Source organism: Crotalus tigris, unplaced genomic scaffold (assembly GCF_016545835.1).
Source record: "Crotalus tigris isolate CLP2741 ecotype Arizona unplaced genomic scaffold, ASM1654583v1 scf7180000023617.9722795, whole genome shotgun sequence".
In the NCBI taxonomy this organism is placed as follows: Eukaryota; Metazoa; Chordata; class Lepidosauria; order Squamata; family Viperidae; genus Crotalus; species Crotalus tigris.
In genome coordinates this window covers 3,182,200-3,196,651 of record NW_024100081.1, presented here as the reverse complement: position 1 = coordinate 3,196,651, position 14,452 = coordinate 3,182,200, and the positions used below count along the sequence as shown (strand labels likewise).

The 14,452-nt window shown below is 38.1% G+C and overlaps 2 protein-coding genes across 6 annotated transcripts in view; one reads left to right on the top strand and one right to left on the bottom strand.

Annotated features, from left to right (window-relative positions):
• Positions 1–14,452, bottom strand: part of SSBP3 (single stranded DNA binding protein 3) — a 202,753-nt gene that overhangs the window by 17,114 nt on the left and 171,187 nt on the right. For 3 of the 5 annotated variants that reach the window (XM_039319839.1, XM_039319840.1, XM_039319841.1), the window contains exons 6-7: positions 3,524–3,604; positions 2,706–2,765 (exon numbers count right to left, since the gene is read on the bottom strand). In XM_039319839.1, coding sequence (XP_039175773.1) covers positions 2,706–2,765; positions 3,524–3,604 — 141 coding nt within the window. The remainder of the gene's footprint in view (positions 1–2,705; positions 2,766–3,523; positions 3,605–14,452) is intronic. The other 2 variants (XM_039319842.1, XM_039319843.1) reach the window with 1 other exon arrangement.
• LOC120297328 (elongation factor 1-alpha 1-like) lies at positions 12,853–14,186 on the top strand. The gene has a single exon (XM_039319838.1). It carries the CDS (start codon positions 12,929–12,931, stop codon positions 14,183–14,185), a length of 1,257 nt encoding a protein of 418 aa, XP_039175772.1. The 5' UTR covers positions 12,853–12,928; the 3' UTR covers position 14,186.

The window sequence follows — 14,452 nt, the reverse complement described above, 5'->3', positions numbered from 1 at the left end:
CTTAGCAAGCCTTTTTATTTTCAGAAGTGGACTCAGACATGCTTTCAACAATTCACAGTCTCTCTTTTACAGCCCTTAGCCAAATGATTTAGCTTGAAATTTAGATAATATGCACAATCCAGGAAACTTCTACTTCCAAGCTCCAACCTATTTGTTATAGGTGTTCCAGAAAATCAATTTGTAGAGCAGTAATGTGTGATTATCCATATGCTAAGGGGAATCCAGAAGCCTTCTAGTCAAAATTTTTAACTACAATTTTCCATGAATCAAATGACAACATTTCAACATTTCAACACTTTTCTGGTCCACTTTGGACCAGAATGGAACATGACTGATTAATATTGCAGATACCTACTCCTATTTCAAACAGGAATAGGCAGACCCATCCTCTGCCTCTTAGGTATTTATATATTTATTGTATTTGTTTCCCCACTGTATGAGGCAAGCAGAGAATTATTTTTAAGTAGCAGAATTCATTTTCAACTCTGAACAGCAGGAAGACCATACTGAAAACATTTCCCTCCTTCTCTCTTTTAATATGCCAGCTCTTTGTAAATTGTATATTTACTTCACTAACATAATTTTCCTTGGAGCGATTAGTTGTTGTACCCTGCTTTCCTTTCCTTAACTCTGCCTAGGCTGTTTTCACTGCCAAAAATTATCATTCCCTTATCCATGACACAGTGACAAAAGGCTTGGGATTAAAAAAAAAAGAAACTAAAAATAAAACGAGAGGAGGAGGATTAACTCTTGATTGCTGCTTTGTCAGCAATTATAGACAGGTGTCATGAAATACAGCTTCTTTTTGGATTGCTTGTGGCTGATGGGAATCATAGTCCAAAAATAAGTGAAGGGCATTTGATTGCCTGAATTAAGGTCACATCCGAACCCCAAATTTCCGTTGCTAAGCAAGGCAGTTGCTAAGTGAGTTGTGCCCCCATTTTACGACCTTTTTTGCCACCGTTTTAAGTGAATCACTGCAATTGTTAAGTAAATTGCGTGGTTAATTGAATCTGGCTTCCCCAGATTGACTTTGCTGGCTGGAAGCCAGCTGGGAAGCTTATCAATGGTGATCACATGACCCTGGGACACTGCAACTGTCATGAGTACATGTCAGTTGCCAAGTGCCTGAATTTTGATCACGTGACTAGAGGGATGCTGCAATGGTTATAACTGTGAAAAACTAGTCATAAGTCACTTTCTTCAGTACTGTTGTAACTTTGAATAGTCACTAAACTAATGGTTGTAAGTCAAGGAATAACTGCATTGCAGGACATTTTGGTTCTTGCCAATAGGAAGGAAAATTCTACTAAATAGGGTATCCGTAGTACACTACATTGAACTACAGCTTTACCTTTGAATAAATTATGGTGATTTATTCTCCCTTACTTATTTTTCAGGGGCAAGCTCTGTTGAAGAGTTTCACAGGATTCACACTTATTTAAATCTAACCAATTTATTCACTGATTCATTTATATTTGAAGAGATTAATCTCCAATTAAACATTTGGCAGATCCATATTAATTTATTTTTACAGCTATCTCTCAAACAAAAGACTGAGTTTATTAATTTCACTATTATACTCTCATTGGTATGTTCACAGCAGCAGACAGCACAAAATAGATGTTTTATTCTGATGCCAACTACTGCTGGCAAATGCATTTCGCGTGAATGCCCCTTCCCTCACACTTGTTTTAAGTAGCAAGAGTAGCTCAAATCATAAATCTTAGGAAAACAACTTCAGCATGCTCAATGTAACTAAGAATATTTAATTTTGAAAACATGCAAAGGATATATTTAGAAGATGGCTTGCTCTTATAACCATAACATTTTTTGAAAGGTGTGCATGACCAGAGTATATGCTGTATAAATCTTTCAATGGCTTCTGAATACCAGTCACTGGAAAAGAATAGTGGGAAGCTATTCCCATATGAATTTATGGCCCCGATGCAAAACAAAATGCAGTATTTGTGCTGTAATCTCTTAGAACAATTTCAGAACAGATTTTACTGCTCTTTGTTGTGTTATTATCTTAAAGAAAGAGCCCTATAAAAGTGGAAGTGTAAATATTTTCTGTGACTAAGGCAGTTTTCTGTATTTCTTTTATACTCTAGTTTGCATGAAGCCAATAAAGAATTTGGCTATATACTGTACTCTTTTTATATTCCATGGTTTTTTTTAGACCTACATGTTTTATTTCTGCCAGCAAAACTTCATCTGCAATGAAACATGCTTAGTGTAAGAATAGATAAACATTTTATTAAAGCTTGTTTCTCCTCCTAGGAATATGTATCTCAATCTGAATACATGTAGTCCTTGACTTATAACCACAACGAAGCCCCAAATTTCCATTGCTAAACAATAAAGTTGTTAAGTGAGTTTTACTCCATTTTATGACTTTTCTTGCCACAGTTGTTAAGTGCAGTTATTAAGTTAGTGACACTTCCCCATTGACTTTGCTTGTCACAAGGTGCTCACATGACTCCGGGACACTGCAATTGTCATAAATATATGCCAGTTGCCAAGCGTACAAATTTTGTTCACATGCCCATGGGAATGCTGCAATGGCCATAAGTGTCAAACATGGTCATAAGTTTTTTTCAGTGTCCTTGTAACTTTGAACAGTCACTAAACGAATAGTTGTAAGTCAAGGACTACCTGTAGTACTGTAAAAAGTTATCTGGACTTAGAGGCTAATACAGTACCTGGTTTCCCATTCTAATGGGGGGCCGTGGGCCTCCTGCGTATCTCGGTGACATAAAAGGCTGTAAGCATATAAAAATAGTTGAGTGGCAATGAATGTTTAAATGTGGAAGTCAACATTAAGCACTCTCAGTTGTACATGCACATGAAAAATGACCCCCTCACACACACTATATACACACATTTCATTAACTAAGTATTTTTGAGATAGAGTCCCAGCCAACCCAGTAATAAATTCAACATCCTGCATTCCACGCAACTTACAATTTGACAAATATATACAAAAGCAAATTAAACAAACAAACAAAAAAACCTCTTGGTAAGTATTTTGTTTCAAAATCTTTGGTGTGTGTGTGTTGTGTTATATATTTTAAACTTTCGCAATTGTAGATTTAGCTGTTAAAATTAACACACAATGTCTGTACTGGATATTCTTTTACTTAGTTTGTTAAATGAAAAATGAGGTTTAAGAAGGGTTGAGTTTAAAATATTCCAATGACAAGTTGTGAAAACATGTTCTCAAACCATATTCAGGAAAAAAAGAGTAAAAATTATATTTGCATGTAAATTAGCATCCGCGAAATGAAAAGCTGTTTTCTAAACTGATGTCAATAAAACAAGTTCAACCCAGAAAAACAGACGTCTTAATGGAGATGGAATGAAATAAGCATTCGGGGCCCACAGCTTGAGTAGAAATAAATCTGCAAAGTTACTGAAATGATCCTGGAGCCTCATATAATGATGTTAGTGTAAGAGAAGGACCCCCACATGCTAAAAAGTTTCCCTCAGAACACACATATACCCAGATTCAAAGTTTTACCTGACTGTGGGGTCCCATCATGCTGTTGGGGTTGTGAGGTGGAGGCTGTGCGTGTGGCGAGGGCTGGGAGCCAGGCGGTCCCTGTCAAATTGGACAGAAGAAGGTGGTTATAGATCAGATACATCCATGTGCAAGAAAAGAATTTGCATAATAAGTTGATAAATCTTACCAAACAAATAGTTTGGTTCGATGTTTTATTAACTGAAGAAGAACGGCTAAGCACATCAGAGGAGCTTTTAGATTATAAAGAAAGAAAAAGAAAGGAAGAGGATTGGGCCGTAATTTAGTTTTGGTCGCTGTAATTGCACATTATTCTTGAAAACGCCACTGAAATTCTTCTAATAACACTGACATCAGACAGCAAATAACAAACTAACATTTATTATTTAGCCACATCTCATTTTCAAAGTTTGTCTTAGAATTCTGAGTAATGGATAGAATGGGTTCTTTGGTAATTGCAATATCTGGGTTAGAAACTATTAATGAATATTCTGTTGTCCTGTCACTTGACCAAATGCTGAAGTTCCACTGATTATGGACAGTTTAAAATACATACAATATATAGCAACACATAATTGGTGAGAGTACATTTTATTGCCATAACTTACTAAATACAAACTCTGATCTCAATTAATATATCTTCCTAATACCTTAAACATTCCCTTGTCTAGACTCACTAAAAACTGCACACATGGCATCACAAGAAACACAGCATGTCTACCATATCTGTCCTGGTATCTTCCTGCATTACAACATGCTTTTCCCAAACTATGTTAATCGGACATTTTGCGTAAGCCCAACATGTAGCAAATTTGCTTTGATGGCATGAATCACGATGCAGATTCGGGCCACATAGCTTTTCTATCTGAAAAGAATATCTACTGATGCAAGTCTCACTTTTCCACAATATTGGATCATCAGTAAATACATTTGTTTAAATATCTGCAGAATGTGCAAAACAATTCGTCCACTCACAATCCTGTCATAGTAAATTAGCATTTTATTTTCACCTGCCACGCAGCTCACAGGAGGGAAGAAACAAAGAGAGAGGGTGTTTAAATGTATTTCTTCTGCTTCAGAATACTTCCCAATCTAGAAATCTGCGACAACAGTAGCAAACGAACAGGGGCGTTTTAAAATATGTTTCTACATTCAAATTAGAGACGTCCAACAAATGGGAAAATACATTTGTTTCAACCGAGAACCAGCCTATTGTGTCAAGCTACCTGAAGCTAGGCATGCTTTAGCAAAAAGGAACCGTGGAATGCTTTGGTTGTTCTGAGTATCAGATAAAATCCAGATGGAGCAAGTAAGGAAAAGCTGACCTGCACTGCCTTCTTTCTCATTTTGGCATATAATAGCCCCTTCCTGCCCCAAACTTCTCAAAACTGCCTCCCCTCCCCCCAATATTAATGACCAATGTTCTCAGATTTTTTGCAATTCTCTTCCATCCCGATCAACCCAATTCTCTTTCTATCTGGAACAAAACAACCCCTTTTCTCGTCCCAAAGATGTTTTTTCCAAAAGGCAGCTGGACTTTCTTCTTCAATTCTTGGATGAAAAGCAAAACGTTTTTAAAGGGGGGGGGAAAAACCCAAGAAAGTCCAGTTGCCTTTTGGAAAAAGCACCTTTGGAACAAACATGAGTTCAGTGACTGAGAATCTTCACAAGACGCCATAGCAAAACACATGAAACATTCACTTTTCAGCTCAATCCCCTCCCAAAAGCTGCCCCATGCAGAGATAGAATTTCTTGTGAATGGAGTAGCTTGCATATATCTATGCAAACCTACAGCACAGCCTTTTCGAGATTCTGCTTATGTTCCGTCATCCTGATTAATTATTTGGCGATCCAAATAAACTTTTTTGACTAGTGATTGGGAAAACACTATATTTCCTTGCAAGGAAGGAAAAACGTATTTGTATAGTTTTAGCTCAGTCATGCTACAAGTCTAGACTGGTTAGATTAAATACATTATCCACTTCCAAGAATTTGAACTTCTTTTCTAGAGTGAGGTCTGAAACATGAATATCCAAGTTCAGGCTATGAGGTACAATATGTTGCTTGTTTAATTTAATTTTTTTGTCCTTGCAAATAGAAACAAAATTGATCTGGAAACCAAATATGATTTGTAAGTACATTAGGAAAAGCAGCCATACACACTTCAGGAAGAGCAGACGAACAGATGTTCCATACCTGCCATGTTAGTAATTTCAACAAGTGTTCGCCTTCTAGCTGCTGCCAGCAATGGCACGGTTTGTTACCATGAGCAATTTTCTTAATTAACAGACATTAATTAGCCATTTAGCAATTTTGCAAGCATTTGTTTAGCAGCTTTCCTAAACATGAATACCACTGTGATAATGGTACTGATTAGAGGATCCCCTAATTAACAGTACAGGGAAGGAAAATTGAAATCACATAAATTTAAAAGGGGAGGGGAAGTTAATGAAGGCAGGATATATTTGCACCTGCAAATCTTTTGTACAAAGGAAACTTGAGTGCAATATAAATAAAGGAGAAAAAGAATTGTTAAGAGTTAACACAGAAAGATACAAACAGAAATCTAAACAGAAGCACGCTCTTTGCTGATCCTCCAGGTTATATTTAACCTGGAAAACTGATTTCCCATGCATTAATAGAATCTATTGTGTGCAGGGTGCTAATGTTTGCTCATTAACTCTTCATTTAACTGAAGGCTCAGAGCTGCTTCTCACATCTTATCTTTGCTCTGCTATCCTTGTTTTAGCACTGGTAGCCAAACAATGACATGATGATGTACAAAAGACATACACACCTCAACTGTTGCATTTCCCTTTTAAATAAATATATACAATGAATAGGCAAGAATTAGGATCCTGCCTTCTAATACTACCCAGGAAAAGCAGTAAGACCTCAAATATGTGCAATTTTCATACCTAACACAAAACACATATATATCGTATGCACCATTATTCAGACAACATAGACAATGGGATCTTAATTATCATGTCCTCTACCAAGTTTAGTACCTATCTGGAAAGGAATATTTAAAGGGTCTCTGACAGTGCTCAAAAGAAACTAAACGTTAAGATTATTTAACTGCAAATAGAAAAGAATTATATATATATTAGCTGATGCTCTTAAAATGCTTTCCTAATAATTTTCTTCTTTTAGCTATGTAAGCTGAAGGCCAACCAAAATATTACTAAATGATTTTGTTTATGGGCTTGTGATAACTCTCCCCCAATATCCAACCCAGATATTGTCTAGTTATCAAAACAGACTGGAATTGATATGTACTTGTTCCTATGTCCTGTTTTCAATGATGGTGGTTTCTTTTTCCTAATCAGATTTGTTGCAGAACAATGCAGAATTCATATGATACATGTGTCCGTCCAGCTTGCATTTTGGAGCAGAATGTACAAGAAAAAGTTCTTGTATGATACCATAAGTAGCATATAAAAACTTGCCACCAAAACCATTCTAGTACAAATAATTGCTTAATTTCAAAAGGAAATTTCTCATTTAATTTTTGCCACAGAAATGTGTTTATCATTCACCATTTATGCATGCATAGATACACACACCATACACACAGAGAGAGAGAGAGAGAGAGAGAGAGAGAGAGAGAGAGAGAGAGAGAGAGAGAGAGAGAGAGAGACAGACAGACAGACAGACAGACAGACAGACTCATGGTATAATACAATTCCTTGTTCTTCCACTTCAATGTACTAATATAACAATTTGAAACAATAACAAAATATCTTTTTTTAAACTGAATTCAGGAAAATCCACAGCTTGAAATATGAACTTGAATTACTATTTCCTTTAAGCAAACTAGTTTTTATTTTTAAAAGCGTGCAGGTAAATAATACCTGCTATCTAGGATTTAACCTCAGTGATTTAGTACACTGCTTTGCTTATATCATGTCAGAAAAACATGTTCTGTTGTTTGTGACATACAGTTTTGAAGCAGAAATAATCAGCTATTAATTGAAAAAGAGTCATAAAAAGTCCAAATGTATTATCAGCTAGCTAAAGGAAACAAAAACAGCTTCTAGAAAGCTCAAAGAAACCATCTAATGACTTCAAACTTATTTATTATAACTACCAGCAAAACTGCCTGTATCCTCTGAATGTTCATACACCCTCCCCCAAAGCTGTACAATGTTTACCTTTGTATCTTACCATACTGTTGTATTCCCCAAACTAATATCCAAGCTTCATATACTTATAGATCTAGACCAGGGATAGGCAACCTTGGCTCTTTTATGACTCGTGGACTTCAACTCCCCGAATTCCTGAGTCAGCTGACTCAGGAATTCTGGGAGTTGAAGTCCACGAGTCATAAAAGAGCCAAGGTTGCCTACCCCTGATCTAGACAGACTTCTACGTATTCTTTTCATTCACTTATCCAATTTTATCAAGCCATTTCATGATTCTCCTACTTTTAAAAGGTAGCTTCAAACTACAAACCTAAAACAATTTTGTCCACACGTTTCTTTGTAATAACTGAAGTTGATTAATATAAAGAGCTCAGTTAAGATAGGAGTTATTTATTTTTATCCACCTTTATTATTTTTACAAATAATGCAAGGCAGGAAATCTATCCTACCCAAATCTATCTTACACCTTCCTCTTCCTGTTTTCCTCACAACAACCACCCTATGTGGTGAGCTGGTCTGAGAGAAAATGATTGGCCCAAGGTCACCCAGTTAGCTTTCAGGCCTTAGCCATGAAAGCCAGCTGGGTTGGGTGACCTTGTGGCCAATCTCTCTCTCTCTCAGCCCATCACACCTCACAAGATATTGCTTTAATCCAAGGGTCTTCAATATTTGGCACGCTGGCTGAGGAATTCTGGGGGTTGAAGTCCACAAGTCATAAAAGGGCTACGTTTGAAGCCCCCTTCCTTAATCACTACACCAAATAGTTAAGATGTCTGCTGCAGTGCTTACTAGTCTTACATTACTGAGCATAAGCAATACCAAATTAAATGGATACTAATCCCACTCAGCAGCGTTATCAGATATATTATCTGTACACTAATATCATTATAGGAGCCAGTTTGGTGTACCGGTTAAGGTACCAGACTAGAAACCGAGAGACTGTGAATTATAGTCCTACCTCAGGCACAAAGCCAGCTGAGCTACTTTGGGTCAGCCACTCTCAGTCTTAGAAACCAGGCAATGGTGAATGACAAGAACATTGCTAAGAAAACTGTAGGGACTTGTTCAGCAATTGCTAGAGGTTAACACTGACTCAAAGGCATAAATAAAACAAACTAAATGTCAGTTCACATGAAAGATTTCTCAACTATAGTTAAGAGAGAGAAGCAGAACAAAGGATTTCAGGATCATATTTCCTGCTTTGAGAGCCAATCCCCAATTTAACAATTATTAGTTCCTAACCGGCACAGTACCAATTAGTAATGTAACTAAACTATATTCCTTAATGTATGTCTCATAATTCTGATCTATAAAGTCATTCAACTGGCTTTACTGCACTTAATACTGATACCGACTCTGGTATCATAACAGAATTTAAGGTAAGCAAAATGTTTCTGCTGTTCTATATAGGTAAGTGGTTTGGCAAGGGATACTGTGATTTCATGGCCTTCTCTTTATCACTTAACTGCAGTTTAAGACAACCAATACAGCTCCCATTATCTGAACTGTGCGCAATAAATAGCTCTGCTGTAGTGGAAAAATCACTTGGTTAAAAGATGGCAAGATATGAGATGTGGAGCTAGTACAAGTAGTGCTTTTGAAACACATCAATCAACTACTTACAGACAGAACAAATTTATAAAAAATTTTTAAAGATTCAAAATATTTAGACTCAGAAGAGATTTGGAAGAGTGGAAGGAGAATCTCAGACCACTAAGAGTAGGCAAAGGAATGACAGATGAAATCGGTAATGGCAAGTACTACCTGCTAAGTGATTCACTTGGAGGGATAATCACACTCACTGGAGACATGGAAATGGATCTTAATGTACATACAGCTTTTTCACACAGCTGCTCATTATTCTGCATTCACCACAAGGACAATGGAAAGTGACTATTCCCATCCATCCACCCATCTAATTCATGAATGGCATAGAGCTGCACAGAAGCCCTGTTTTTTATATTTTATAGCAATAAACATAAAACTGCATTCAAGTATTGTACTTCAGCAATGAAATAACTGTTATATTGGATTAATGTAATTAAGTGGGGGTAAAGGCTGATAAGTCTTTAAACTCATGTTAGACTTTGGTTCCCGCAGGATTCCATGATGGACAGTAGCAGAGACTTCTTTTAAAAGGGGGAATATCTTTTTAAAGTCAATTAAGAAGTCACAAAATACACTAGCTTTCAAGATCGTCAAGTTACTGTACTTCATCTTTTGTAAAATCTTATAAAAAATAGGTTGGGGAAGAGAAATAAAGGCTGTCTGAAATTATGAGGTCTGAATGACCAAAGATGGAACAGTTTAAGTGTGCTATGGCTGGGGTTTGAGTACTGTGTAAATCAGTGGTTCTCAACCTGTGGGTCGGGACCCCATTTGGGGTCGAACGACCATTTCACGGGGCTCGCCAAACAACGCAATCTGCCATTTTTCCCCCCTTTTCCTTAGCTGTGCTACTCCCTTTTATTCTATTGGCTTTTGAAAGCCAATAGAATAGACTCTCTTGAATAGAGTCTAATTCTATTGGCTTTCAAAAGCCAATAGGAATTGTCCAGGCTGTCTCTGCCCTGCTGAGCCCGCCATTCTGCAAACGGTGCTGCACCAGTTGAGTAGTCCTCGACTTACGACCGGTTGAGTAGTCCTCGACTTACAACCGGTTGGGGGTCGCGGCATTAAAAAGGTTGAGAACCACTGGTGTAAACACTTAAAGCAGGTTACAGAGGACAGAGGTACCCTGGATGCTAGAGACTTGGCTCTGTTATTTATGTGCCTCCCTTGGCCTCCTCCACTGCCTTATGCTTTTGTGGGTTTTTTGTGGTTGAGACCACTGCCTTATGCTTTTGTTGTTTTTTTTTTTGTCTGCAGGACATTTGCAATTAGTTTTGTTCTTATGGGACCTTATTGGCAGAATGGCTGACTGCTGGGGTGGTAAGGAAAGATATAGGAAGTTTTTCAGCAGCTCTTCCGACAATTTACTAGTTACTTTAGGGAACTTAGTTTGGGGAAGTCATGCTAGTTAGGGGAAAAGAAAGCATGTAGGAAGGTGTACACGGAAAAGGGATTGCTGGTGATCGTTGTAAGCTTTGTATGAGTTGTGGCTTGGTGTGCTGTGTGTTTTCTTTTATTCTCCCCTTCCAGTTTGGATACTCTCTTTTCCTTTAATATTTACTGCTGCTTCCCTGACCAATGGGAAATGGACTGATGATGTCATGGAATGTTGCTATAGTTTTCTGCTCCAAGGGCTTATGGCAGTGGTTCTTAACCTTCTTGAACGAATCGCCCCCTTGAGCCAATGAGGAAGTTAACCTCTCAATCACAACATAGGAAATAATTCTTCAATTTATGCAAACACTTTTTTTGTTTTCTTTAAAATTGTCATCAGGACATATTGATGCAAATAATTTATTTCCAGTCTTTTTCCCATATCTCCCATATTCTGGCCAATGGCGTGCCACTGTATGGGTAGAGCTGCTGTGCAACGCGCATGAACATAAGCGATGCATATTCACATATGTACGGCGTTCTGTACTGAAGCTAGCTGGAGGAACATTTGAAAATACAATTCAATCCACTAATAGCAAGCAATCTGATGATTTTGTACTACAGATATACAGCGATTCACTGTACGAAAATGTCTCAAAAGTTTCCCCAAATCATCTCGCTCCATCGCCCCCATATCGCCTTCTTTTCATTCCTTTGCCCCCGTGTCGCCCCTTTTTGTTCCATCGCCCCCCTGAAAAATGAAATCGCCCCGTGGGGGGCAATATCGCCCAGGTTAAGAACCACTGGCTTATGGGATACTAGGCATTTCCTGAAGGAAGTGGGCATATTCTCCACTTCCTTCAAGATGCTGTGATATTTCAAATGGATGATACATCAAAATGAAAAGGAAACAGAATAATTCCCTCCAATCCCATCCTTTTAAATACATAATCCATATCTGAACTTGTCTCTATGGATAAATAAAATACATGGATTTTCTGGAAATAGAAACTATAGCTACTGGGTACAGCATCTGCTTAACAATCCCCCCACTCTCTTCATCCTGATAGCAATTAGTCCCAGATTTAGATTACATAAATATTTTTCAACAGAGTGGGATCCAACTGTTGTATGGTTAACATTTGATATTATTTAAAAATGGTAATCAGTCAAAGCAGTTTATTTTGTTTACCACTTGAAATGAATGTATTTTGATTTAGCAATGGCATTTGAAACAGGACTTATTGATGTTTCTTATTTGGTAATAATACGGCCACTGCGTTGTAACTTTGTTTATAGATTGTTACAGAAGGATCTGATCAATCACAATTGAGAAACAAGGTGGGATAGTCCATCTTCAGGAGTGCAAATTCCTTCTAAAGCCCTCAAATTTATTAGCATTGGCACAGCTAACACACATTGTTCTTAACTGAAGGATATGGTACATAAGTACATACAAAAAAAAAAATCTTCCGGTGGATCTGCGCGCGCGATGGCGGCTACTTTGTAGCCGTCCTCCTGAGTAAGTGTTTGAATCGCTATGAACAGCGGACATCAGCTGTTCAGCGGTTCAAAAAACCCCTCCCGGGCAAAGGGGGGGGTAGAGAGATGTCTGAATAGTGGTAGAGCCTCTTATGCACCCCCAAAGTTTTTTTTTTGGGGGGGGGTGAAAAGAGTGCTCCCACGGAGTTCAGACTGTCTCCGCTTCCCAGCTGCTTTTGTCCCTAGGGACAAAACAAGCCGCCGCAACCACCTCCGCGATAAAAGTTAACTGGTGAGGTTTTTTTTAGAAGCGGACAGAGCTGAGTAGAGGATTTAGTTTTTGCTTTCTTGGATTTTATTTGGATTTTAAGTTCAAAGATTTATTTTTACTTTTATATTCCCTCTTTTTATTTTTTTTTCCTTTGTTGAAAGGGAAAGTAAAATGGCGATCGGCAAGCCTTTCGGTGTTTTTTTTTCCGGAAGGTAGAATGGCGACCGGCAGGCTTTTTGGGGTTTCTTTTTTCCCTTTCCCTTTTCCTTTTTTTTGTTTTTTTTAATGATTGGAATGGAGTGTTAGTATTATTATTTTTGTACTTTTTTGGTTTGTTTTTTGTACTGTTTGTATTTTTTAAAAAAATGGAATGGATTTTTTTCTATTTAATTATTCTTTTTTCTTTCTCTCTTTTCTTTTTTTTTGAACTCCTTTTTTTATTATAATCTCCTCTTGATTGCCGCTGCTTCGGAGGACCTTTATTGGAGCCGATGGAAAAGCCTTATCTAACCACCCAACATGGGAAAGGAAAAGACCCACATCAACATTGTTGTCATCGGACACGTCGATTCTGGCAAATCCACCACCACTGGTCATCTGATTTACAAATGTGGTGGAATTGACAAGAGGACCATTGAGAAGTTTGAGAAGGAAGCTGCTGAGATGGGTAAAGGCTCCTTCAAGTATGCATGGGTATTGGATAAGCTGAAGGCAGAACGTGAACGTGGTATCACTATTGATATCTCACTCTGGAAATTTGAAACCAGCAAGTATTATGTCACTATCATTGATGCTCCTGGACACAGAGATTTCATCAAAAACATGATTACTGGTACATCTCAGGCTGACTGTGCTGTCCTAATTGTTGCTGCTGGTGTTGGTGAATTTGAAGCAGGTATTTCCAAGAATGGACAAACCTGTGAGCATGCCCTTCTGGCCTATACTCTGGGTGTAAAACAGCTCATTGTTGGAGTCAACAAGATGGATTCCACTGAGCCACCTTACAGCCAGAAGAGATATGAGGAAATTGTCAAAGAAGTCAGCACGTACATAAAGAAAATCGGCTACAATCCAGATACAGTGGCCTTTGTGCCAATTTCAGGCTGGAATGGAGATAACATGTTGGAACCTAGCTCTAATATGCCCTGGTTCAAAGGGTGGAAGGTGACTCGTAAAGATGGTAGTGCTAGTGGAACTATACTGCTGGAAGCTCTGGACTCTATCTTGCCACCAACTCGTCCAACTGACAAATCTCTACGCTTGCCACTTCAGGATGTCTACAAAATTGGTGGGATTGGTACCGTTCCAGTCGGTCGTGTGGAAACTGGCATTCTAAAACCAGGCATGGTGGTAACATTTGCTCCAGTTAACGTTACAACTGAAGTAAAATCTGTTGAGATGCATCATGAGGCCCTAAGTGAAGCTCTGCCTGGTGACAATGTTGGCTTCAATGTAAAGAATGTATCTGTAAAAGATGTCCATCGTGGTAATGTTGCTGGTGATAGCAAAAATGATCCACCAATGGAAGCTGCTGGATTCACAGCACAGGTTATCATCCTGAACCACCCAGGCAAAATCAATGCTGGCTATGCCCCTGTTCTGGATTGTCATACTGCTCATATTGCTTGCAAGTTTGCCGAGCTGAAGGAAAAAATTGATCTAAAGCAAAAGACTTTTATACTTCGGTCCTGGGGGTATGTTCATCGCCACCTATTACGTTTAAAGCTTTGGAAGATAAAAAGGCAGAATTGCAATCTGAAGTGCTTACACTTATGAAAATTGGGAAACTTCAGTTTGAGGGGCCTCAACAAGTAGAGATGGAGGAGCAGAAGACAACAGGTGTAACATACAATTGTAAAGAAAAGGATCAACAGAAGAAGGTCAAGGAAGTTTCACAAGTATTGGTTCCTGAATCTGCGGGAGAAGTAGGATTTATAAACTCTTTGGAGCAACCTTTAAGGGCAGAATTGCAGTGTGAAGAGCCTATATTAATTAAAAATGGGAAATTTCAGTTTGAGGGGCCTCAACAAGTCGAGATGAAAG